The sequence below is a fragment of the Gavia stellata genome, chromosome 13 (genome assembly GCF_030936135.1).
Source record: "Gavia stellata isolate bGavSte3 chromosome 13, bGavSte3.hap2, whole genome shotgun sequence".
NCBI lineage: Eukaryota > Metazoa > Chordata > Aves > Gaviiformes > Gaviidae > Gavia > Gavia stellata.
The window spans coordinates 23,975,484-24,002,602 of NC_082606.1; the positions used below are offsets into that span (position 1 = coordinate 23,975,484).

Consider the following 27,119-nt stretch of genomic DNA (forward strand, 5'->3'; position numbering starts at 1 on the left):
ACGTATAAAATTGAATTAGAATAGGAAAGTGATTGACAGAAGCCAGGCAAAGTGTGCTCTCAGGCTTCCAGCTTTTAAGAACAAGCCTTTTAAGAATTCTGCAAGAAATATAGTTGAAACAGCATTATCACTACTTACAGCCTATGTAACGATCCTGGGGGAAAAGAATCCACTTCCCCCACTGGAATGGGATGCATGGCCTTGAACTACTAGTCCTTAGAATTAAAAAGAAACACAGCATCTCCAAGTTAATATTGCAGAACTTTATACTACACTTAATACACTCAGATCATACTTGACAGGACACTGTCTTAAAGTAGTGACTGATGCAAATACAAATATTAGAAACACTTGAAATTAAAAAAGTTTATTTGAAGATTTGTAAAACAGCTCTGTGAAAGACCAACGTTTTCAAGACACTACAATATGATAATGCATTTTCCTATTGTTAGAATATAAAAAAAGTCACAGTCCTTCCACTATCTAAATAAAAGCATACATTTATGGACGAAACATTTTACTTCCAACACCAAGAAATTAAATGGGTTTGAAAGTCAGACTAATCAATAGCACCAACACTAGGTGATCACAGCCCTCATGGGTCTGAGTCTGGGTTTGTCATTACTATGCAAAAAAGCAGGTTAGTGAAGCAAATCTTATTGTCAAAACAGACCCACGAGCACTGAGAGTTCATACAATGAAATACCATAATGCATTCTTTTTACATTCCATTGATGCAAACAACAGTAGCAAGCCAGAAACACCAAAGAGTTCCCGTTAAACTCCAAGCTTCCATTTCGGGACAAGAAAATCTTCAGAACTTACAAATGCCAGTTCCATTTTAAACACACAGCTTTATTCACTTTATGTTTACATAATTTGTGCAATAGAGACATGTGCAATAGAAAGGTGAAGAACAAGATGTAGAAGTGGACAGCGTTGCAAGGATCCAATTATCACATCATTGTCAAGCAGCACAGTATTATACTGCTTTCCGATGATACTCAGGAGGGGCTACTTCATAGTCACTGGCGCTAAACAATGCGGAGGAATTCTTTGCTAAATACCTATGAGAAATAATGAAAAGTTTAAATTACCTTCTTACCTAAAGTCTCTGTTGTATAGCACCACATGAGTGAATCGTTAGGTGTTTGCTGAGACCATAAAAATATGATTTCAAGAGTACAGATCTAACATGTATCTACTAGAAAGTCAGCTGTGTAAAGCAATTAAAGATTTGACAGCTCATGCCAAAAAAAAAAATCAATTCAAGCAACTCTGGCTCCAAGTGAGCACAGGGAGGTTAAGATTAACAGGATGGAACAGTTGACACGTGAGGTTCAGTCAGCTGCTGCACCAAGAATCAATTTACTAGTGATCGTACTCAAAGGGGTAGGGACAAGGAGTTGCGAGGTTCTGTCTGCACGAATATGGAACTTAAATGGCTAAATCAATGAGCAAAATGAGCAATGGCCAGTGCAATAGCAGAAGATAAACATTATATGCCATTACTTCTCATCGAATGCATTCAGGGATTTCTGGTCAATGCATTGGCTTCACACTTCTAGCTTTACACCTGAAAGCTCTTTAGCACTTGTGTTTACTTCAGACTTCGCCAAAAGACTACGACTTACTCAAGACTCTAGGGCTATTCCAAGGCGAGCTTGCCCTAGAAGTCAGGCTGATCCTTTTCTAGTTCTACTGCAGAGCTGTCTTGGGTTTGCTGAGGGTTTTCTTTCAGCTTCCAACAGCTCACCCAATCACACAGAAGTAAAAGCTTGTATTTACTGGCAAAGCAGTTTAAGGCTTCCCAAACGCTACCAGTAGACCACTAAAGCCTTGTATGAAGTCACACAGAACATTTCTCTTCTCCATGACATAATCACAAACGGAAGTCTATAGCTTAAGTAAATTTGACCAAGAAAATCTGCGAGTACAGCAAAAGCAGCGAGCAGCACTGATGCTGCGAGCCTGCATACAGTTTCATCCCACACACCTGTCCCTGCCTATACGCATAAATAAATTGCAGAAGCATAATACCAAGTTCCTCCAGTGGGGTACAGATGCATGGAAGCTGCTAAAGTCATGCTTGTACATACGTATGGGGGAACACAGGTATGACACCTCAGACACTAAACTGTAGTTTAATTCTATTTTACAATCTCACATTCAGGAAACATTTACAGGTGAACTAAGCAGCAAGTGACTCTGTAGTTCCTAATAGCCATGAGGAAGTATTTCATCACCTGTCTGAAATCAAATGTCTGATTTTTTTTTTTTTTACATTTTGCATTCAAGTCTTGTATTTTTACTTAGGATGGGGGTTTCATCCTAAATATAACATGTCTACAGCACCACAGGGTACTGCAGTGCACTAAAGCTACAATGATGGTCTGTCCCAGAAATAACATTAGTAAGGTTCATCAGTTTTTAACATTTGCTCAATTGTTGTTGAGTAACTGTTGTGTAATTTAATAGTTTGCTGCAACTGTCATCTGCTTTTTATAGCAACTACAAATAAATGCTTCAACATTTATTTTGAAACAAGTAGCAGACGTGGACAGTTTAAAAGTGCAGACTAACATACATAAACACACACCTAACTAGCAATAACCTCAGTATAACTGGAGAGAAGTTAAAACCAGCCTTACTCATGTTACTGTATGGCAGAGTCTGAGAAAGCTTTGCTGCAATCCTCACTGAAAATGCCACACACAGGCCCAAGATAACATACACGTGTTATGTAACAATTTTCACCGAAAACAGGCCATGTTACAATAGCCTGTGCTTACTAAACTTTTTCTTGCTTGCTGAAAGACTTAAAAAGTACTTACTTTAAGAAGTCATGCAAATAGTTTAACAGCAAAGCCAGACTCTTCTCATCAAGAGGAGTGTAAGCAAGCATAGCTCCAATTCGTACTGTTTTGAAAGAAGTAGTACTTGTTAGTTATAAACAACAGCTTTAACAAGTATTTAAGTACAGTCTAGAACCTTACAGTTAGCATATAAAAGCAGCCCAGGAATCTATTCCTAAATATGGAAGCTCACCTAAATTACCTGGACTGTTGAAAATCCATTTCCATTCTAAATCCTTGAGCGGCTCTGAGCATTTTAGGTACATGAAGTAAGAATGAAACCGCATATTTCATAGTTGCTTGTCAAATTTCTGCAGTTCACACCCACCGAGACTTAAGACAGGAAGCAGCAGCATTTGAATACTTCTAACTGCTCTTCTTCAAATCTCTAGGGGTCATACTCACCAAACAACCTCAGTAGGTGTGGGGCACCATAGACTTGAGACATTGGTGCATCTGGGTGATCTGCTAAAATTTCAGCATATTGAGGCCTCTCAAACTTGTACAGTAGTTGAGTTCCCAGCATGACATTGAAGTATTCTTTAATTCCAGCCACAACTTCATTGACTGCATACTCCCTGGTAAAGAGAAAACACTGCGAGTCTTGTTCTAATGACTGGGTGGACACAGGATGAGAGTTGGCTTGGTGAGTCCATCAAAATTGTAGATATCTTTTACAAGCCTTCATGTTTTCCAAGGATATTTGTCTGGAGACCTTAAAATATACAGCCACAGGGAGTGACGCATTTCAAGACCTCCTTTAAAAATGGACTGTTCTGAACTCAGTAAGAATTCAGGCAAACCAAGCAAAGCCTTACTTTTAGTCATCCACTCACTCACAGAAATTAACTCTTAGAGCAGTCCTTTCAAAGCAAGACTATTTATAAGGACACTTAGCAGCTCTTCTGTTTTCAACCAAAGTTAATCCCAACTCACATCAGTTTAAAAGTACAATACTACTTTAAGTGATCAGACTGAACTCCTGCTTAGCAAAAGGGGACAGCAACCCAATATTTCAGGCAACTGACCCTTTCTAACCAGGCCTCTCAATGCCATACTCCGGCAAGCCTCCAACTTCACAACTAATTGAAGAATAATTGCATAGGAATTAGCAGTGACACTGCACATCTGAGAAGTACAACCCTCACTCCACCCTGCAAACAAGTTTAGAACAGACATTAGAACAATTACATAAGAGAATGTTAAAACACCCTGACAAGTCAGTAATATGCTTCCTCTTGAATGGAAGAAAGTAACTTCACATTTCTAGTTTCTCTCCCTTTAAAACAGGAAAGCTTCATTCAAGACTAAACACACCTTGTTTGTTGTCAGGGCTGGACTGCTGGGGTAATTACAAATCAGACTCTTCAAAGCTATCACCTCAAGGTCATTAGCTCTGCCCATCTGATTCTTTGAAAAGTCACCATGTACCTCCCTGTCCCCCACCCCTCTACCTCCGTGAGACAGTCTACCCAGGCAATAACGCTTTGCTCATCTGCTGGGTAGCTTTTTTGATAGTCTGTTCAGCTCATACACAGCAAGTGCCACCAAATTTATTCACCCAACATAGGAAGCCTGAGCTAGAATGAAGGGGTGGAGAACTATTCACCTGGCTTGTATCAGCTTCCTTTAGGAAAAGGCTGAGGGCAAGTGGGGGAAGCAGAAATAATATCCACAAAGCAGAACTGCATTCTTGAATTACCTCCTCAAAGATTTCTAAACTCCTCAATCACCTTGATCTTGGAACATGAATCTGGACATAAGGCTGGGACATGTTTAAACAACCTTACTAAATTTTCTATGAAATACAAGTCCAACAACAGCAAAAGTAGTATTTAAGGTTTGAAATGACCGCCACTTACTTGTTATCAGTATTTCCTCGTGATTTTTTGTAGTTTGCATAATCCTCTAAAATGGAGTCAACATTCTTCTTGGCAGGAAGATAGAAGAGCTACACAAGAAGCAAAACCGAACAAATACAAGTTGCCTAATTTATGCAGACATTTATATCTACATGCTCAAATTTAAACCAACGTACATAAGGACATTTCTAGAATAACATCTTTTCCTTTAATAACACTTAACAGGTTCACCCAAATGTTTTAGTTGTGCATACCAATAAAAAAACCTGTAACTGCAACTATATCCATGTTTCCATTTAACTTCCATGCTGCTCAACAGCAACCTGATGATGAAGTGCTAAAGTCACCCAAGATTCAAAGGTGCACAGCAAAGCATGCACATGCCCCTACAGACCTGCCTACACAAGGCCGCGTAGCAGTTACAAAAGCAACGGTGACCATTTTGCCTATTCTTCTGTCTGCTCTTCTTGCATCCACAGTTCAGCACCTGGCACTACTATCGCTGTGAAGCAAATAGCCTGCCAAGCACCTGCCAGCAAGTTTCGCCTGCACAGTCTGAAGAGTATCACAGCTACATCAGAGCTTACGGAACTGAAGACACAAATACTCCCAGCCATGATTCACCAAGGATTAACTTCCATCTTTAATACCATACACAGATCATCTGTTCCCACAGACACTGGTTCAGTTGTATATGGCAAGGCTCAGTAGTACAGCGAATTCATGTACTTGGGGTTTTTTTTTGAGGCATGGGCCCCAGTTCACTTACCTATTTCCTTTCACAAGGGCACTACAGTCTGAAGACATTCGAGGGAAAAAAACCCCACCTAATTCTCCAGAATTAGGGTCAGCGTAACACACAGCAGTACTTGAGCACCTTTACTGCTGATGCAAGTTTAAGATTTGCATTCACCAAGAAAAGTCAGCCTTACCCACATAGGACTTGAACAAGATTTTTACATGTCTGGGATTACAAGAACAGAGACAGTACCTCGTAGTAGCACTGAGTTAGAGCATGCAACTGCAGCTTATCAAACAGTTTTCAACAGTATTATTTTCTATGCTTCTTGCCAATTTTAGTAGAGGTTTCATACAAGAAACAAGTCATGATTCATTAATATGTTTCAAGTTCATGAAAGTGTTTTATACTTTTAAAATATAAAGCAAAATTTAATTTACTGTATCAAGAAGCTTTATAGGGATCCAGACTGGTAGGAGTTAAGAATCACTATCCTAAGTGACAGCTTTCTGTCAGAGCTGTAGAACAACATAAGATACTTGCAGAACTTGGCAGTGAATGACATGTAATCAAGGCAGGAAGGAGCTGAGGTAAAATACATATCATGTGTGATGTTCCTACAGACCAATTCTCTACCAACTAGGTAAACTGCTCAAAACCTACCAGCAGGCCAAGCACACATATAGTTAACAGAACACTTAAAGCTTAAATAAGTTTTTAAAATTATTTGCCTTTCTAGCTTGTGCTTGATTAGACCAAGTCTATTCTACAAATTTACATGCAACTCTGCTGAGCCACAGTCCTACTCAGGTGACCTTTAGTTAAAATCCAACCAGAATGAGAACTGTCAAGTAAGCCATCAGCCTGCTGTCAAACTCTACAAGAGATTTCACTACACTGCACTTGAAGATGATATGAAATTCTAGTTTTAGTGTTCCTGCCTATCTATGGCCAGATTGTTCTTTTGACAAGTTACCTGCTTTTGCCTGGTGATCAAGTCCCAGTCATCTACCAGCCACGGTTTCAGCTCTTCTGGGATTTTCACCTTTACTTCAACTCTGTTCATAAATGTTTCTTCCTGAAAAAAGTAAAGCCAGACTAATTACTCTCAGATAACTGCACAAGCTAAGAGTCACCCATACTCCTTGTTTTCACAACTGAAATACACCACTGGACTGAGGAATTACTACAGTAATTCCTGTAGGCTCCACACGGAACAAGGACATAGCTTAGATTTTTCAAGACCACTTAGGAACCTTAGTTTTGCAAGCTGTAACATTTCACACTGCCATACTGCAGGACCAAGTATTGCTGTCTATTTCTGAGCAAAGCAGCCTTCCTGTTTTCTATAAAAATTCTCCAAGAGAATCAAATACATACACTTTCAACCGTTGGATCTACTCGAGCCCTCTTCTTCCTAGGAGGCTGAGGAGTCTCACTGGTACTGCTCCCTTCTCCAATTCCTGGAGCTGTACAGAAAAAAAAAAAAAGACATGCTGCTTAAGAAACCTGGTAAGTCAGTAAGAAGGACCAGTAAAAGAAGATTTAGAAGGAGGATTTAAAAGTAAGACTCAGATTTCTCTCAGGTCACCTTTTCATTTGTGTTTTTGTTTTAAACATTACTTGTATTCTAGAAGTTCCACATATTTGTGACAGTTTAAACTGCTATATTTACACTTATCTGAAGATGGAAGTTTCTGCACTAAAAACGAACCATTATGTCAGTAAGGTTCTTCAGAAGAATTTTTGGAACCAGCAGCTCAGCTTTGCAGATGTGTCACATCTCCATCTCAATAAGAAAACATGTTTGACTTATGAAATTATTTCAACAGATCCATGGAGATACATCACTTTGCTTTTAATCTGCAAGAGGTCAAAATCTTGCCAGATTGAACCAAGTACTTTGTGTACAAACCAGAAAAGTATGCATTCCTCCTGACCAAGGGTAACAGACATCTGAAGTCCAAGAGGAACAACACAAGGAGATAGTAAGTAAACTTAATCAAGGCAGATTTAAGGTCTTATTCCAGCTAAGAATCCTTCACTAAGGATATCCACTTATATACAAAATAAAGACATACTTACTTTTCTGTTTGTTCTTTTTTGTTTTCCTGCAAGAAGAACACAAATTATTGCGAATATAAAGATAACAATACTTAAAGAATCGAAAGTAGAAAGCCAGAGAAATTGTCCACTAAGTTCAGAACAATGAGCAAATACTCAGTGGCCTATGGAGTATTTAGATAAAAGCACATGAAAGAAGTGTCAGATATCATTTTGCATCACAGTTATGATACTACAAGAGTTTTCACCTAACAGGTTAGAATTCATCATTTTTGGGGAGAATCACTAAACTTAAATCCACAAAACCTCAGGAAGCATGCCAAGAACACACGAGTATTTAAAAATGGTACTGACACTTACGCAAGTAACATCTACAGATGTTTCAGTTTCAGACTTTCCAAGTGCTCTTGGAAAACTATACGAGATTTGTAGGTGTTTTATTTCTGTATTTCAGGGATCACTTAGAGACAGAATATGGGACAAGGGAACAGAAGTGCTGGGAATTATCAGATAGATCTCAGTCAACTGAATTAACTTCCACTAAAGTATTGAAAACCCACACGGTTTTACCACTACAGCAGCAGAGGGAAGTTTAAATAGCACTATCAGAATTACATGCATGAAGCTGCATGGAATGCCTACAATTCCATCATCAGCTTTTAGGGGAGATCACGATTACACTTGCCACTTATTAGAAACATTTGGAACAGCACTAAATAGCGTCGTCCCTAATATTTATCTTCTTCCAAATGCTTCTCTCAACACTTACTGTTTCTAATTTACACACTTCACACTTCTCTAAAGTCTCTATCCTTAGCCCTTATTTTTACTCCAAATGAAGAGCTGTACTTCCAAAAATTTTAAAAAGACACCTGAAATATAATGCACACAACATGTAAATATTCAGATAGGTCAAGAGCATCAGTGACAAAATTAAACTGCCCTAACAGGTATGTCTGTTATTATCTGAACTTTGTATATTTACTAACCATTTTCAGAAAATTTTAATTAAGAGTACCACTAGTCATGTTTCAATTTGCTCACTATTAATAGCAGTCCAGTTAAACCTCTCAAAAAATTGCAGACTGTGTGGATAAAACTCTTTACCAGTACAAGATTATTTCCTTGGAAATTCACCACTATCTCAGGTGACTCTTGTATTCAGGCTTTGAACTGGGTTTATCTGGGTCAGGAAGTAGGCAGTTTCTAGGAAGGTCTGAAGATGGGAAGAGTAAAGGTTTTTTTCAAGCTTCAAGTCACAAACAAGCATTAGGCTTAAACTGTGGGCAGAATAAAGATCATCTCTCTCCAGAAGAAGGAACAATTGCCAAGTTAAGTCACTGATAATGGACTTGTGTATTGAAGAGAAAGTCTTTTCTTCCAAACCTAGAGTAAACAAGGAGGAACAGGGAGTTCTTTCCAGAATTAAAATCACAAGATAAAAATAATGTTAAGCATTAGTCTGGAAGCAGAGTCTTAAAAAACTGGAACAGACAAGCAATATAAAGTACTTAAAGAACTACCATAATTAAGACAATAAACCACATCTATGTTACTGAAGCAGAAAGTCTAGCATAAACCATTCCAGGCAGTTGCTTATGCTCTCTCCCACCTCATTCCTTACATTTCAAGTCATATGCCTCTGCTTCAAGTCAAAGCATTCATCTGTTTGCAAAGTCTAAAAGACAAATCTGAGTTAGGGAACAAACAGAAAGAGCTAAGGTTAGAGACAAAACATTAGCATTTTGGCAGACTTCTGATAGCATGTAGAACAGACTGTCCGGATTAATACTCTTCACTAGGTGAAGGTGGCTGCGCAAGGTGAAGTGCTGCTGTTGAGTACAGTAACTGAAGCATGCAGTGCACTCGATATCCAGGAGAAAGATACAGCATCTTTATCACAGAGGTTCTAGACAGCCCTACAGATAGAAGTTGTAGCCCGGGATGAGCAGCACATCTTAGATAACTAGATTCCATTAATCAGACCAAGCAGACTCTCATTTTGAGACATCCTCATGATGGCAGATAATGCCTTCCTGCAAGGACAAATGGAATGCAAGTCCTGAAGTGACAAAAAGATGAAACGTCTCTAGGACAGGTTAAAACACATCCTTTTGTGCCACTTCACAACTACATTATGAACAGCAAGCCCTGTACTGCTGTATAGAAGCAGCATAAAAGCTTTCATTGACTTCTCTTTGTACAGCAAGTACAGCCCAGCTGCTATTCTTCATTCACATATTTCTTTATTGACTGTCATTTTTCACTGAAAACTGACAACAAAACTAAAATGCAGCATGGAAGTTTCAAGGAAGCTTCTGTGGAAAGAGTTTTTGTTGAAAGACTGAACAGAGGTGCAAGGTGCTAAGATCTCACAGTTCAAACTTCAAGGATGCATCTCACAGTAGTCAGACATTACCTCCTCGAAGAAGCAGGGCCAGCACTTAGTTCTGATAAAAAGCTAACCCAGCTCCCTGTGCAGGGTTTTATTTTAGCAGAACAAGAACACGCAGCTATTAACAAGAATACTCGAGTATTAGGGATTAAAATGCAAGACTGAATTAGAAGGCCAAAAATAAATGAACTACTGACATAACTATCTGAAATTATGTAGAAACAAGATAACCAGTAGAAAACAAACAGTATTACAGCTAACAGAACAGCTCACAACAATGAAATGCTGTATATCAAAAGCAACAGACTCAGAAGGAAAATAAGCAGTCCATGCCACAAGAGCATAATACTGAACTTCCAATCTCAGTATCCAAACCAGGACTGTGTTCACAATCAAATGGTGAGGCTGAAGGGGATACCATAGAAAACAACATACTGAAAGACTGCACTTCACCTTTCCACAGACACTCATCAGAAGAAAGATAATCAAGTATCTGTCAGAGAACCTTCGGTATCACCTGAAGAAGCCAGCAATCTTTGCACAGAAGAGTTGGTGTTAATGCTCAGAGCTCTAAACTGGAGTGTCTTCTGGGACATGTCTAGAGAACTACCAGTAGAGAATAAAAATAGCTTAGAAAATAGAATTCAACACAGAAAAATGATATCAGGAAAGAAGCCCAAGACTTTGGAAGGTTTACTTACTCCGCAACAGTTGGGAGTCCATGACCAGTTAGATAAAAATGTTGTGGACAACACAAGTATTTTACTTTCCCAAAATCCATGTGCCTTTTAAAGAGACTTAGAGGTCTGTTAGAAGCCCCTACAATAGCTGGTTAAGATGTGAGTAGCAGAGAATGAAGGTAGCTACCACTTGGTCCCAGGCATTTGAGTTCAATGCATTTGTAAATGCCAGGAAAAGGAGATTAGGCCCCAGTTTACTGATAAAACAACAGTTGTGACTAAGCTATATGAAATCAAAGTCTCTCCTAACACAAAGTGTATAGTAATAAAAAAGTAAATTAAAAGATTCAAGTGTGAAAAATAAGTATGTTGGAGAAAAGTGTGAAATCAGCCACTACTGCTCAAGCAGCTTGGTCACTAACTTAGCTGTGAGAAGCAGCATTCCCATGAAGATTCAATCAAACCAAACATGATTAGCAAAAGGATAAAAACCAAAGCCAGGGTTATATACAGGTATGTCTCCTGTGCCTGATCAGGCAACCTAACTTCAGAAGGCACACACTAAAACTAGAAGAGGTAAAGAGAATAAAGAATAGTTGGTAGTGTACAACAGCTTCTATACCAGGAGTAACCAGGCAGACAAGGGCTTTCTCAAGCTGACAACTGGGCAGGAAGAAGGGAAATGTGGTAGAGGTGTCACTAGCGATAAAAGGTGAAGTTTGAAGAACTAATCAATCTTTCCTCAAGACAGATGAGAGACCAAAAAACTAAAGCAGCAGACATTAAAAAGACAGGAGGAGTCATCCTCTTTCCTCCCCTCTTCAACACAGTACTGAATTAAGATGAGAACATGCTGCCACAAGATGATGGCGATGCCAGAAGTCCACATGGTTCAGAAGTTATTAGATAGACAGTCCTACAAAGGGTTATTAAACCCATCACATGGATGCAGCCTACAGCTCTAAAGTCCCTTAATTACAGACTGCCAGAAGCAAAAAGGATATTTGGGAGAGAACAGCATTCTAGACTTGACTCACTTGGTTATCCCTAGGCACACGTTACTGGTGACCATCAGACAGCAGGAGAGGGTAGGAAAATCTCCAGCTTGAGCCAGTGAGGCCATTCCAATGTTCTTACAGCCCTAGACAACTGGCATGTAGGCAGTGTTCACATGCCACTTGGCATTTAGAGAACTTGAAGTAGCTTGTGAGAGAGCTACTAGCTGTACCAAAGATAGCAGAGGATGCCACCAGAGACATGCAGCAGGAGCGCATGCTTTTGAGTAATATGTTCAGATTAAGAACAAGACTTCTAATAGAAGAAAAAACAGTAACTCTGAAGTTGAGATACTGTTTTGAGAGCATCTCTGATGAGACTGCTTGCATGTATCTCACTTAAAACCAGATGCTATTCTCAAATTTGTTACTCAGCGCCGTATCTTCCCTCCAGAACACTCTCAGCTGCCCTTCTTATTTTCCAAGCACCCAAACTCTGATTGTTTACTGATTTTTTTGCAAGTTAATCATATTAGGCCCATCAAAGGTAGCATAAACTCTTAGAAGTTAGAATTCGGCAGAGATACATATAAAACAGCCTGGAGAAGCCAGTATCTGTAGTGTTGCATTTCATTTCTGGCAACCTGCGATAACCATATAAAATTTTTTTTCTATGATGTCTTCTAGTTATCATGAGTAATTATTTTAAAAACAAGTGTATACAACCTGCATATCATGCATATTTCTATTTGATCAAATATTGCTTACAAACAGTCTCAAAAGCTTTTTGAACCAGTTGCTGTAGTTTACAGAAACAGGTTTTCTGAACAGACTCAAGCCAACAATAAAAAAAGATATAGCACATTAAGGAGCAGGTTCAAACCTCACATTTCTAACATCATCTATCATAGCATCCTTGCTCCCAAGACTTAAAGACGACAGTGCAGTTTGTTACCGATTTCCACAGCAGCACAACTCCAGGCTACAGTAAGCATGCAAACCAACTATAACCTTCTAGAACTATCCAGCTTCAAAAGTCTGAGGTCAGTTGTCCTCCACTTCGTTTTAAACAGAGGACACACTGAATGCACTTAACTACTCATATTGTGCCCTATCCCAACTGAAAAGGTATACATTTCAGCGAAACTGAAAACTGGTAGTCCACACTAGCTTTTAAAAAAAGCAAAACGATATAGTGCAGTACTTGTAATTAACTGAATTGCTACCAAAGCTTACATTATTACAACTGAGGACTTTAAGAGTCTAAAAGAAATCTATGAAAGCAAGGAGATTTGGATTTCAGGATGAAAATCCTGGTTTGACAATCCATCCTTAACTCACCGCGTCGATATTGTAGGGGTCTCCAAACAGCAAACAGTATGCGCTCCATCTCGTCTGAAAAATCTAGGCACAATGGGGGTTGAGTTAAGGAAAGAATGTCAGACCTAGTGTTTAGCCTTAAAGAGAATCTATTTAAGATTCAAAAATTTACCTTTTTAGCAGCATATTATAGTCTTACTGAACATTCCTGGAGGATAAGTTGGGCTTAGATTGTTATTTCCTTTCCATTAGTGTTTAGCTATCTGAAGAGTAAGTTTCAAAATATAAGTTACCTTTCCCTCTGTTCAATCCTCCAAGAATGCTACAAAAGGTAAATTTTGAGGCCCAAATAGGTTGACAGTGTTACCCTTTTAGAATAGTTGCATGATCAGTTTCTCCCCCTCCCCACCACCAGTACTTTATGTATCTGCAATGACCTTAGATTCACAAGAGAACAATCCAGAAGTTTTATTTTGGAACTGTATTTTGAGATTTTTTCAGAAGCCATCTTGCCTTTAGCTGTAAGCAGGATCTGAGAAGCAGTAGTTTGGTCAATAATAAATCAGTATCACAACCCTGCATCACTGCTAGGGTAAGTCAAAGTATTTCCTCTCCCTCAGCCTCCAAACAGGGAAGAAAAATCGGGAGACTTTGAAAGAAGCACAGGTCTAATTTAGAAGGATGCATTGGATGCTGGTAATGGCTAGAGACTAGGAGCAAGATCAGTGCAACAAGCATATGGGACCCTGTTATAAATAACGTTCATAATGCAAGACCGCTGTTCTAATGACAATAGTTTTCCCTCTTCCCTGTAAGAACTCTGAAAATCCACCATCAAGGAATTAATTTTTCCAATCAACATGAAACAGGAGTTTCAGAGAATTAGCTTATTGTCTGTTTTGCTATGCTGGAAACAACCACCCCTGCTTACGATAGTGATGACAGCAAAAAGCAAAGCCACTCCCTTTCCCCAGCTCATTTCAACCAGAGAGTAAAGACAGACCTGGTAACACGCTTTCAAGCTTTAGAGTTACACAGAGGCTTAAGATGAAGTCATTTTTGCTGTGTGGGTCTCCCTTGGATGCAGCATTATTAGGTGTGGTTGAGAGGATTAAGCCAACTTTGATTTCAAGCGCAGGTTAACATTTAGCATTTACTCAGCCAGAGAAAACAACTCATGCCACTGCAATCAGTCTGAACCACCAAGATGACTAAAGCTGACAGTATGGGGAACCTAATCCTGAAGTCACTATCGGGATGTTCTCTATAATGCAAGTTGTAAACATCTACAATCAAGTCGTCATCACCACCTGTGTCAAAGTTACACATGCAATTAATTCTACTCCCACTGACTAAAGTGCGAGAAGACTCAGGTGCAACAACCCCTTAAGCAGCCGAATTAGTAACGGTCATAATTTAGACCTGTTTTAATTAGATTTTAATGACATTCATTAGGAACTGTCTAAACAGACATTTAGTTTGAGTTTATTTTCCAGCCCCAAATGAAGACAAACAGGTGACTAGGTCTCTGTCAGAGGCCCGTCCTGAGCTGACGGCGCACACCAAACCGGTGGTATTAAAGCACCTCAGAATCTACAGCAACAGACCACGAGGGAGCATGCACACAGCATTATGGCCAGGTCCCATGGACTCCCCATTCCAGAGACCAAGAACCAATTTACAGCCTTGGCTAGGCTTTGACTAATCCCAAAGTGAAATCTGCATTCAGGATCTAGAGCAAAAATACCTGTACCCACTACTGCTGCACTTCTCAAATCAATGATACATATTTCATAACATAAAGTTGCCCATAAATGAGACATGAAATCTGAGGCTGCTGCCAAATGCTCTTCTTAGGAATTGATGTCATTTCAGCAGCTTCCTCATGAAGACTAGGATCATAAATGAAGTTAGGCGTTCAACACATCACATTAGTAATGACCATCTTCATAATTAAATGACATACTACCCCAAACAGAAGTGTTTCATGGCACATGAGCAAAGCAGTAGAGCTGTACTGATTGTATGAGAATCAAAACTTAACACCATACAAGCCTATTCTGAAAAACAAAAAGGATGGAATGAAAGAAATCAGACAGTTACATCCTGAAATTATTTTTCCTAATAATGTCTGAGCTTGCTTCTGGTCTCTTAAGATGCAAAACCATTTTTAATAGCATATGGGTTTAGTTTTGTCAAAAACAGTAAAACAAAGACTCTTTAAATGCAGTTTTAACAATTTTACAGTAAGGAGGCAAGGCATTTTAAGGATTTTTTCCAAAAGTGCTTTCACAGCTTGGAAGAGCTGTAAAATTCTATATAGAAACTGATTTCATGGAGATACACGAGTCTTATGAGGACTCACCACTTTTTGAGTGTCAGTTCACTAACTTAAAGATGAATAGAGTGCAAAAAAAGTACAGAGTGTTAGTGTCTACTCAGTACCTTGATTCAGTATTAAACACTGCACAATCTAAGAAGGCAGTTTTAATAAAATACTTCAACAAAGGCCTTTTTGATATCATGAAAGTGAAACAACTTTTGTATGGGTTGTGTCAGAAGTAATGTAGTTTAGCCTGCAGAACCATTCTGAGAAAAATACTATTTAGAGATCAATAGTAAAACTGACAAGCAACAGTTTGGGAGGTTTTTTCGGTGGGGTTTGGGGGTGAGTTGTTTTGGTTGGTTGGCTTTTTTTTTTTTTAAAAAAAAGCTTCTTACACTTCAACATTTTTCTGCTGCAGACCAGAAGTCTTCTTGCCCGGAGCAGCACCTCTCATCTTCCCCTCTGCATATTGTTCCCTTTAAAAAGAGTACATTTGTAAATAAGACTTTAATGGAAAAAGATGCTTGTTTTCCTCAAAGGAGACCAAGTTAGGCAAAACATTAGAGAATGTCTAGTAAATGGGTTTGCGAATCAGTGTGTCACAAGCAGGACCAAATTCAACTCATTATCAAGAAGATTTAGGCTTCTTCATATAACACTTAACAGTATGAACACCCATTTTCTCCCCCTCCCACCATCCTTGTTATTCTGAATCCTGTGGAAGCAGCACACACAGCTGCTCAATAAAACCATTTCTATTAAAGAAATGCAAAACTAGCATTCATAAAAATCAAAGTATTTGTAACCATCCTGAAGCTGGCTGCAAAGATCCTTACCACTTAACAATGTATTTTAAGGATACTGCACAAGAGTCATTTTTAGCCACCTAATTTCCACATTACAGGATGTACTTGTGGTTAGTTGGGCTGCCTCTCCATTTCATCAACTTACCCCTCCTTAAAACTTCAAGTCACCATTTTAAAAATAAGTAGCAGTTTGCTTTTCTTACAGTGCTACAGGACAAAGATCAGAACATCTCTGTAAGCCAAAGCATCTCAAGAATAAACGAACAGGTTTGGTTTTTTTTTAAACTCACTAACTTCCCTTGATATATAGTTGCTGGATTGAAGCTGTATAAAAAATCATTTACTGATAAGGACTTCTAACAAAAATACTTACTGATTGGCCTTTTGAAGTTCTTTTTGTTTCTGCAAATTGGTATCCACGTATTTGAGCACTCTGCTTTCTGGAACCCATTCATCCCAGCTGAAAAAATTAAAAAAAATCAAACGATCATTCAAAAACATTACATAATTGCATTCTACACGCAATAGTCAATTAAAAGCTTCACAGAATTTGAGACTGAACTCTGCTTTTGTATCAAGTCATGGACTGGCACAACTGAAAGCGTAAATTACCAAAAGCATTCCCCACTGACTGAAGCTGTAACGATTTTTCTAGGGAAGTGTAACCCTCAGTCATTTCCAAAAAGTTTCCCAAACTTGATGGATGGGCAATTTAGGAGGGAGGGGAACTGTCTTTAATTTAAAAGCAGCATCTCAGGAAAATAAAAATTTTCTACACTTACTAAATTATGGGACACCTGTAGCCATAGCTATATTATGAAGCAAGTTTCCTTTATCTATTCCAACATTTTATAGGTTAACAAATTCAGCAATAAGATCTTACTGTAAGAAGAAGAGCTCTGATTTCTGTCTGTGAAGGAAACCAAGATGGCATGAATATTTGAAGAATCTGAAGTGAACGATTTAAGAGAACAGGTGTTGGGGAAATTGCCATTATGAGCAAGATTTCCACTTTGACAGAGTGGATTATCTGAGCAATCTGACAATTTATTTCAAATAAAACACATTAAAAGTGGCCAAGTTACTCTAAAGTATGCAAGTTAAAGCTCTATACATGGCAATAGCTGCCAGTCTTAGAACATCAGGGTGGCAAAACCAATACTACTACAGGAGTACAAGGTCTTCAAGAATGTTAAGACAAGGCAAGCTTAGCATGCAAACATTACAGAGAAACACATGTCCAGCTGTACACATTCTAAGACTATGTTTTTAGGATAGTGCTTTGGTCAGATATTTAAGCCACTTATTTTACTCCTGCTTGTACAGCTGCAAGAGACCTTCAAAAGAAGTGCTATATAACTGCGGCATATTATACTGTATGTTGAAGAAACTTTTCTGGTAGCCTAACTGTTGATATTTGCAAAAAAAAAAATTAAGTTGTCAAGCAATTAACAAGTAACAAAGGACCGTAATTATAGAAACCAAAATTAAGGAGTCATATTGCCCTAGTTGCCTAGATCTTGCAGCAACGCCACTTTTAATGCAGTTAATTGGAAGCTTGAAGGCAAAAAAACCTCAAACAGCGCAAGCAAGAAAAGCGGGAGTCATGACATCACTTATGGCACACTTCAGAGATAAACAAGGAAAGGAAGTATCAAATTTACACCGCCTCATTAATATAGAGCAGCCACCATAAGAACCAATTACGCTCCCTGCAACTGTCAGTGTTTACAGTAAAACATTTATCTGTCCATTTGGCAGGAAGGGTGTGCGGATGCATTTAAAAAGTTCCATATTAAAACATGAAGTTCAGCTTTTAGTTACGTCGGTGAGATCAAGATAGCAGTGACTAAGAGTCTCCACTCTAGAGCCTGGTTTTGTTTCATGTCAATGCTGCAAATGAAACAGGAAAGTGCTCTCTGAAAGAGCTGAAGCTTTTAATTGCTAAGAAACCCCCACATACACACTTTTACAAATTCAAAACCTAGTGGCAGAATAGAATTCAAATGAAGGAAAAAAAGGCAAGTACATAAATGCAATAATCTCATGAAAGTATTCACCTTTAACAGGCTCAACATTTATTTCATGGAGATGCCTTTATTCTTCAGCAATCTCTCACCTAGAATCCTACCATTTTTCCAGAAAGGAAAAGCATCTCTAAATTTACACTAGCGTGAGAGGCAAGAACTGAAATACAGGCTAAACCTGCTCCTGTGAAGGACTAAGACAACCTTTCACATTCTGAATGCAGACTTTGCTAAGGCACGCTTCTCCAAATCTTTGCTCCCAAACTTTGCTGCCAAAAGTGGTGTAAGAGGAAAGTACACTGTGTATTTGAGTAGAGAGTTTTGCTCCACCTCAGTAGGGGTTGCCTCCCCTACCAACACATAACAAGGAAGTTTTTGTACTAGATATTTCTGCCAGGGAGGAATTACAGTAACTATTTTCAAAGTTGAACAAACAGAACGCTATAAAGTGCTCCATTTAGTCTACTGGCACCTAAGCTAGTCTGCCTATACAACCAAAGCTCTGAAGGAAATAGTTAGCTAGGCAATGTTTTCTGTGTGTTACTATAAATCATTGGCTTATGTATAAAAATCATTTAGGTCAATTCCAGAAACAATCTCCTAATGACATGGACATGGTAGTGCTAGCCCATCAAGCTCGCATTCAAACTGACAAAGCTTGCATTTTCCCGTAAAGGAAAAATGAAACACTGCTTTCATTTTATGCAATACTTACTTTTTATTCCAACCACTGTAATGGATAAAGTATTTCACTTGCTTGTCCTTTATGGCAACCTTTACACACTGGAACAGAGAAGAAAGTTGAGTCACTACCAGTGAGAACAAAGAGATGTGAATTAATTTTGCTTTTTTAGCTTTCAGAGTTTAAGCATGCAGAGATTTCCATGCAAGTGATTGAAATACCGGCAGCTATTTCACAGCAGAAAGTAAGTTCTCTAACACAAGTCACTGCCTATTTACAGATTTGCAAGGGCTAGGCAAACAAGCGACTCTGCTCAGCTATCCGAAGGGACACCTTCATTCACAAGAAGGATCAGAAACCCCTGCGGATGACCAGAAGAGTAAACAAGCAGTCACTTCGCTACCCCCAGGGTTAGCCAAAAGCCATTCACTAGAGAGCTTGTTCACATGCAGGCCCCTACCTCACAGACAGGTAAGCTGGCTGAAGTAGAGGAGTCTTCAAAAGTAAAATAAATAATATGGATCTCTACAGCCACAAAGAGAGCATTATATTCAGTAGAAAGAGTTGCAGTAAGGGCTTTTTCTCAGTTAAGAATGTATACATGACGTAAATAAAAACAGTTATTCCCATCAAAAGCCTGGTCTATGAATACAGTAACTTCTTCATATACTAATATCAAGGTGAGACCATTAAAAGAGGGAACACATACTTAACAAGGTTGCTCCAACCACTCCACTGTATCACTCAGATTTAGAAGTGTTCCTCACAAACTTTTCTGCCTTACAGTTTAGCACAGCCTGCAAGACCCTGCCTCAGCTCAGAGGAATATGTTCAGGTGAGCTGGAACAACTGTGCATGCTGCCCAATAACAACACAGCTTCCTCCTACCCCTGCAGTCTGGCACATAAGAGCTCATGCTACTACATCCATATAAAAGAAAAAACCCAGCCAGAGACATGCCTCTTCCCCAAAAAATCATCCCAGAACAGAAACTACATAACCCTAGCTAGTTTAATTATGTGCCTACCACACATCCCTGAACTTCCTGGCTATACCAAATTAAATCCACCAACTTCAGCACTTCACCCAGAAAGTTACGAAGTCTTGTTCTGGAGATGCCACTGTACCACTTTAAGAGTGAAATAATGAGGATGTTGTAAAACATGAAGAATCACCCTCTTTGGCTCTAGCTTTTAGCCCCTTTTTAAAGATTTTTTTTCCCCACTGAAGTAAAAAATTACTCACAGAAGTCATAATTGCTATTTTCTTGCCATGCTAATTGAGTTGCTTCTAACTAGTTGAGAGGGCAGAGCCTTCTGCTGTACAACATTCTCTCAAGACCATTACGGTGACCTCAATGTGGTTTACCCTCTTCAATTCAAAAAACTGTCAACATAGAGAGGAGCATCGTATTTCAGTACTAATCTCCAAAATGCCACATATGGAACTTAAACTCAGTCTCACCTAGACTTGCAACTAGGAGTAAGGATATCCTAATCCTGTTTGATATACTATTGTACCAGTAGCTCATTTTGACAGTCCTGAAGTTAAGACCAGCCAAATACAGACTGTGTGCTTAAGAAGTGTTGTTCTGAAGAATACAAGAACTGAGCATGAAGTAAAAGAAGAATCAAATATATTTCTGTACCAAAATATTTTCTTTCCTGCTGGAGGTTAGGAGTGTCTTAAGTGAATCTCACTTAACTCTGCATTGTACAGAGATGTACAGTTACTGTTTGCCCTAATTTTTCATACTACTTTAACACAAACAAGTGCTTTTCTGGTCATCTTGCTATGTGAAGCCAAGGATATGGTCATCAGGAACAAAAGAACTTACGTATTGAGAGTCACAGAAGGAAAATAAATCAAAGGAACAGGAGGAAAGCTAAGGTTATTGTTCATTACTACCTACAAAGTACCTCTGTAAAATTAAACCCAGTTCCTTCTGCCATTTCAGGAGCCCAGAAGGATCCAGACTCTCAATATAAATAGCCAGCTGAGAGCCATCTTGCCAACTGGGAAGTCCCTTCTAGCACCAAGCTGGCAGAGCCAGTACCTGCAACACTCATTCCACCCTCGCGTAAGGGAGAAGAGGCGCACAGCACAGCATGGAGAAGCGCACCGCTGTAGCAGCTCCGGGCTGTTTAATTGACCAAAGAGTTAAGATTGCTGCTAACAGAAGTTTGTTTCCACAAAACCAGAAGCCTTGATTACTCCCCTCTCTGTACAGCACCTGGGTAGGCACTGGCAGAAGACAACACTCTGAGCATACATTCACAACAAACTTGTCCTCCAGTTCTAGAGCAAGGGAGAGAACAGAGTAGAATCACTAAAGCGAAAATGTTTTAGACAAGCATGTCCCCTGTCAATGCTCTGGATGTTATTTTAACATTAGAATGATTATTTCCTGATAGCATGAAAAGAGATGTCGAGTATTTCTAGCTGCCTCCCTACTACCCCCTCTCTGAATTTGTCCCATCAGTTAACATTTACTGACACCAAAACCTAATGGATTTAAATCTCTGTTTAAGGTGCCCCAGGAATTTCTGCAAGTCTTCTAATCCACACAGCTACAAAAGCCCTTTGTTTCAATTTCAGAGGAAGTGGAAACAAGCAGTCAAATTAGGAGCTATACCTTCAGTAAAACAGATGGCATAGCAGTGACATCTGCTTAAGGCCCACAAGAAAAGCACACAATCAAAAGTGTTGCAGCAGAGGCCTGCAACTGAAGCAGCAGGGATGCTCCTCCAAGTCACAAATTTGCAATGCATGGTTTCTGCAGTTAAAAAGCCAGAACTGAGAATGCCACTTCCTTTGTCACTTGAATCCAGCATTATCTTCTGCAGTGTTGTGCCATTTGAAGACCACTGACTGTACTCAGCCACCTACATCTCTGAGGAAGCTCAAACTGCAGCTAACTTACTAGCGCATGCATTAGCACCAGCACCAAGTCCTGCGGGCACAAATGCTTTCCAGTGTCCTGGGAACACAGGCGTTATCAGATGCGCAAGACATAAGACCAGCCGGCCTTTAGTAGTTTACCGAATAGCTGCATAGTACCACTGGGTTTTCTGAAATTTTTCTGTAATATACAGCTCCAGGATTTAAAACTGATTTCATACATTATCAGGTTTTTGTTCATTTTAGTTTCAGTCCTTAATCCCATCTAGTGAGGCACAGCAGGTAAACTAATACAATCACTTATTTTCTTGGGGAACAGTCAGAACCGTCTGCAGCAATAAGCAACCACACATACCTTTGCTTCATAAAGGAGAGGTCCATGAAAACAAAGCACTCGTTCACCTGAAAGAAAGTTGCAGATAAACATTTTAGAACACCACCAATGTGCCATTTTCGCAAAATGTATGTCATCAGGTAAAACACAGAATGAACCCAGTGTCAACCTAGAAAGAAATTCAAAGGCAGATACTGATTTGAGAAGCAGGCTGGTGTTTGAGAAGCAAATTCACTCTCGTACAAAAGACGATCAGAGCTCGTATTTAGGCCATGAAGCAAAGATTCCCGAGGACCTCCCTGAAGAGCACTCATGCAAGGACAGCTGCATGCAAACCATGTCTAAGCCTGCCCAGAGTTTCACAGAACAGCTGGTTACTTCGGCAAACCATTGGCACCAAAACTTACATTCCTGCCCACACTTCCAGCCACCGCCAACTCGAGTTATAGACACCTTGCATCCTGTTGCAAGGCTGGCACAGAAACTCCTTCAAAGCCTTGAATTTCAGATGCAGATACCAAAACGTGCTGGCTCGATGCAAATGGACTACTTCAGCCTAAGTACTCAAGCAGTAAGCAGGTGAAACCATCTTACTGGAAGGGATTCTTGAGTCTCCATGACATTGCATTTTGATTCAGAGCAGGAAATTAGCTCTTGTAAGAGATGTCACCTCTGCCTCTTAAGCTTCCGCAACAAATGAAAGCAAGTGTTATTAGTACTCCTTTTCCCGCAGGAAGTACACCACCTAGTATTCCTAGTTCAACGAAGTCAGGAAGAGAGAGACCCTGACATTGTTTCCCCATCCGACTTGTGGGACAGAAGAATGCCAGGTTTGTGCAACAGCAAGGAAAATTGTTCGCTTTGTGGTTTTTAAGTAGGAAGATATTGTTCTTCAGTCTGTTTTTTTTCCTCAATGGCAAGGTCTTATTGTGCAGTTACGTTGAGGGAATTTGAACATACGTAACACAGGATATCTGAGTACAGATGTTTCCTTCTTGAAAGTTGCAGTATCTCACATTTTCAGAGAGACAAGCTGCATAATACACTCCAGGGTGTAGCACACATCCAGTTCTTGCCACTATTTCCAGGACATACAGGACAGAAGAGAGCTGTCACAGTCACCACATGCAGGCTATACAGTACGCATACGCAGGTATTTATTCAGTCCCCAGACCAGGCTGGGAAGGAGGCGTGCAGAAGCAGGCCGTCTCACCAGTTACAGAGCTCTGGATGCCTTCTTCCTTGTGAGCAGCTCAGGAATGACCAGGGTGGGGAAGGACCAGTTCACGGGCTACAGGGTTAGAAGTACCCTCCATTGTAAATTTTACTCTACTCTTCAAAACCACTTTCCGTGTATTCAAGCGACAAATACAGTCAGTGACACATCATACCATTGACTCTCCTGAATCTTGTTCAGTTCTGGCTTTATTTGCCTCTTTACCCCACAGACATGTAAGACGATGTTAACGAAACTTTTAACCAGATGGGCTCTAAACAGACACTCACTCTGCAAACAGGAATTGAATGTCCCCACACCTCAGGTTTTTTTCAGTGAGGGGGCAGAGCAGTTCTTACACTCATTCCCAAAACACACTTCTGGCAGGGTCAGGACAGTTATGCAGTTTGTCGGGTAGCTGATGACAAACCACCTGATTTTGGCTGAAGCAGACAAGAGAGGACTCAGACACACCATTTCACCACCGAGACTGGGAGACTAGCAGATACAGCAACAGCCTCTTCAACCAGCGTGGCTACTATCACATTTCATCTGACACGTCCAGACTCTGATTGAACCAGATGCGACTATAAATGCACTACTTCATTCCTATGTTGACTAGAAAGAACTGCTCATATTTTAAGATTTCATTATTATCCAATCCATAGGATCCCATGCTCTCCATAGAACTGATACAAGTATTCACAGTAAAGTCTATGAACACAGAACTGTGGGAAACGTATTTCAACTGATAATATGCGTCTATGTGTCGAGAAAGAAAAAAGTTTAGAAAGGTTCTCACAGAAGTGCCCATTTTGATACATTCAGTACTTTTATTTAAATAAAAGAAAATGTCTTTATAATCAGGGCTAACAATCAGAAGTTACATTATTACCCTCATGTGTTACAGTGCTCACTAGCGCTACTGGAAAACACATCTCTATTTCAATTATTATACAAGGTCTTTCTCGGTAAGATGACCACAGTTACCAAGACTTATTTTATTATTTTTAAAAAATACAACATGAATCCTAGTTTTGCAGAAAGGGTCCTTCCATTTTCACGATAACCTAGCAGGCTCTTGCTCCTGCCCAGCTTACTGTAGACATGCACAAGGCCTCTCCTCTGAATCTACAAACCGTTCTCTCCTGCACACTGCCACCACTGCAGCGAAACACCCACAACCTATTCCTTATCCCAAAGACAGCATTTGTAGGAGAAGAGCTCTTTAGCCAAAATAGCTGGTAGAAAAATATCAGAACATGCTCTGTTAACACCCCTGAATGCCATGCTACAGAGAGCCTTTCTGTTGCATACGAATGGCTGGCATGCTGGCACTGCTCGAACATCCATTAGGCTCTGAACGGGCATGTCTTCCGGCCTCACCGCGCCGCCAAAAAGCTTCACCTGAGGAAAAGCTCGGGGAAGTCAGAATTCAGCCGCCCACTCCTTCAAGTATTTTACATGTAGAGCATTTATAGGAACAAGAGGTTCTCGATCTGTGGATCAAGGATCAACTACCAATGAAGTCTTCCCATCGATGTCAGAGCGGCAGGTTAACTAGCACCTTCAGAACAGACCACAAAACACAGAAATCTCATCAGCATCGGCAGAAGAAAAAAAAAGTCTGCCTTAAGCAACTCAGAATTTGAATCTGACATCTGAGACTCTTTTGTATTTGCTGTAAAAGTCAGCATCGAGATGCAGAACACCTTAAGCACCTACAGCTCTTAATTCATACTTGCCCCAGTGCTGATCTCCTTTCTCATGACTGCATAAATACATCAGTCCCTTCATTTCAATGGGTATACTCACACTTCTAGCTTGACATGTAGGTTTTCCTAGCTCTTACAGGTTGTCACAATAAAATCAGTCTCCTCCTCACCCCTTGCTTTCTGAAAAATGCCAATACGGATAACTTCTAAGTCAGCCTACCACTCTGATGTACATTTAGCTTGAAAAACTACAATTAAAATAATTTTCATTTGTCATGCTGTGAAGGGCCACAATGAAGCATTTAAGTTTTAGGCCTGCAGGAAGCTTTATTCACAGCACTCTTCTCCCTTTTAATGTTACAGTTGAGATCACAAACACATTTACATTGTGGAAAAAAGCCTAAAAACTTTAGCTTCTCTACTAAGTTTAGGTTGCTCATATTCCTACAGCTGTGAACATAATATCAGCCTGGAATTCTACTTAAATTTTAGTTTCTGCAGTTCACTTGATTTCTCATTAAGTATTATAATGTGAATCATACATTAAAATCTTGATTATTTCTGCAGGTTAAAATACCATTAGTGTTAAGGCATGGCATGGAATGCTGATGCACGATTGAACACGCTCTGACCCAAGTGGCCATGAGGCACATACAATTACAGTGTTGTTTAAGCTACCCAGAATGGCCGGCTTCCAGTCATTCTTCTGCAAACGGCGCTTTTAAAGATAAATCACAACCGTGTGGGAAGTCCTGCTTAGAAGCCGAAGTGAGGGACAGGCAGAGAGGAAAGGGTGAAGTAAGTTTTCATTTACCCTTGTCTAGCATTCTCATTTACCTATATTAGTACCAGCTGCAACCATTATCTAAAAATCAAGATGTATGCAAAGTAAGTCTCAGAAAAAGCATAATCCTAACCCTCATTCACCTAAAAAAATCTGGTGCTTTGTTGTAAATACGGATTCTACCACAACTGCCAGCTGTAGTCCAAATACTTCCCCCATGACTCCTCCTGCACGAGGATCCCTAACTGAGCTCCCTGTCAAGGTAGAGTAAATAATAACCATGTTTCAAACTCAAGAAAATAAAAATCCTGACAGGCTTAGAAGATTCCAACAGTTTTAATGCCAATGACTGTCCATGCCTGCAAGAAAATGAAGCATATTTAGAATAACGGGGGACAGGAAAGCCTCATGTCTTATTGATAGGAAAGATGAGGAACAGGAAGAGAGACAAAGGCATGGGGAATTCATTTTTTCTTTCCACATGATCTCACACTGTTAGGGTTGAGCAGTGAAAGCTAAAAACCAAATCATCCTCCGCGCTGAGGGATCATAGAGTCCAAACCTGCCTAGCTGAAGGCCTTACTGAAAGCTTGCCTTGCCTCAGAGCCACAAGCACTGTAAGATGGAGCACTAGAATTACCCTCTGCTTTATTACAAAGGGAGCTGGCCGAGGGCAGAGGCAGCCCCCAGCGAGGCCTGCCCCATTGGAGCCCCCACGCAAGAGGGACAGTTCTCGCCCTGTCAGGAGGCCCCGCCACGGCCGCCCGGGCCCGTTCGCGCCGCAGACGTCCCCGCCACAGGTACATCTCCTCGCAGCCTCGGCACGCCCCGCACTGCCGCTCTTCGGAAACAGCAGCGGGGGCTTGGTTGGGGGTTGGTTTTTTTTTCCTTTCCCCTTTAAATCGCTTCCTTTGTTTCTTTTTGGCCCACCCACCACCGCGAAGTCAGGGAAACAACGGCAGCAGCGGCTTTTAAAGCCGGGCTTTCCAGCCACCGCGGGGAGATGCGGCAGCGGGAACCCGCCGCCGCCCCGCCGGGGACCGGCCCCGAGCCCCCAGTGCCGCCCGGGCCCGACCCCCCCTCCCTGCCCCACCGCAGCGCACCCCCCGCCCGCTCCCGACCAGGCCTCTGCCCCCCCTCAGGCCTCGCCTCCCCCCTCAGCTTTCACCCCACCTCAGGCCCCCCCTTCCCCACACGGCCAGCCCCCCCCACCCGCACTCACCCTCCTGGAATTTGGGCTTGGGGTCCTGCTTGGGCGCCATTTATAAGTGACTCTCCCTCCTCCCGCCCCCTCCCCGCGGGGGCCTCACCACCTCCGCCGCATTATGCGCGGCCGGCCCCGGCCTCCCGCCGCACCGCGCAGGCGCGTTGCGCCCCGCCGCATCCCCCGCGGCATGCTGGGACTTGTAGTCTGCGGC

General features: G+C 40.6%; 1 protein-coding gene across 3 annotated transcripts; it reads right to left on the minus strand.

The window, feature by feature from the left end:
• Positions 1-242: 242 nt before the first annotated feature.
• MORF4L1 (mortality factor 4 like 1) lies at positions 243-27,005 on the minus strand. Of its 3 annotated transcripts, XM_059823605.1 has the most exons (13): positions 26,924-27,005; positions 22,008-22,054; positions 18,785-18,852; positions 16,416-16,502; positions 15,632-15,712; positions 12,932-12,994; positions 7,542-7,567; positions 6,837-6,925; positions 6,433-6,534; positions 4,718-4,806; positions 3,261-3,433; positions 2,835-2,919; positions 243-1,067 (listed from the first exon to the last, which is right to left on the minus strand). In XM_059823605.1, exons 1-13 carry the CDS (start codon positions 26,961-26,963, stop codon positions 983-985), a joined length of 1,035 nt encoding a protein of 344 aa, XP_059679588.1. In that variant the 5' UTR covers positions 26,964-27,005; the 3' UTR covers positions 243-982. The 3 variants fall into 3 exon arrangements, with proteins under 3 accessions (XP_059679588.1, XP_059679589.1, XP_059679590.1); XM_059823606.1 differs by lacking the exon at positions 12,932-12,994; XM_059823607.1 differs by lacking the exons at positions 22,008-22,054; positions 26,924-27,005 and adding an exon at positions 19,212-19,260.
• Between the last annotated feature and the right edge of the window lie 114 nt (positions 27,006-27,119).

Coding starts and splice junctions, on each gene's coding strand:
- MORF4L1 (XM_059823605.1), bottom strand. CDS start 26,963: ATGGCGCCCAAGCAGGACCCCAAGCCCAAATTCCAGGAGG. Junction 15,713..16,415: donor GAACTTCAAAAGGCCAATCA/GTAAGTATTTTT, acceptor CTCTTTTTAAAG/GGAACAATATGCAGAGGGGA. Junction 6,926..7,541: donor AAAAAAGAACAAACAGAAAA/GTAAGTATGTCT, acceptor TTTTCTGTACAG/CTCCAGGAATTGGAGAAGGG.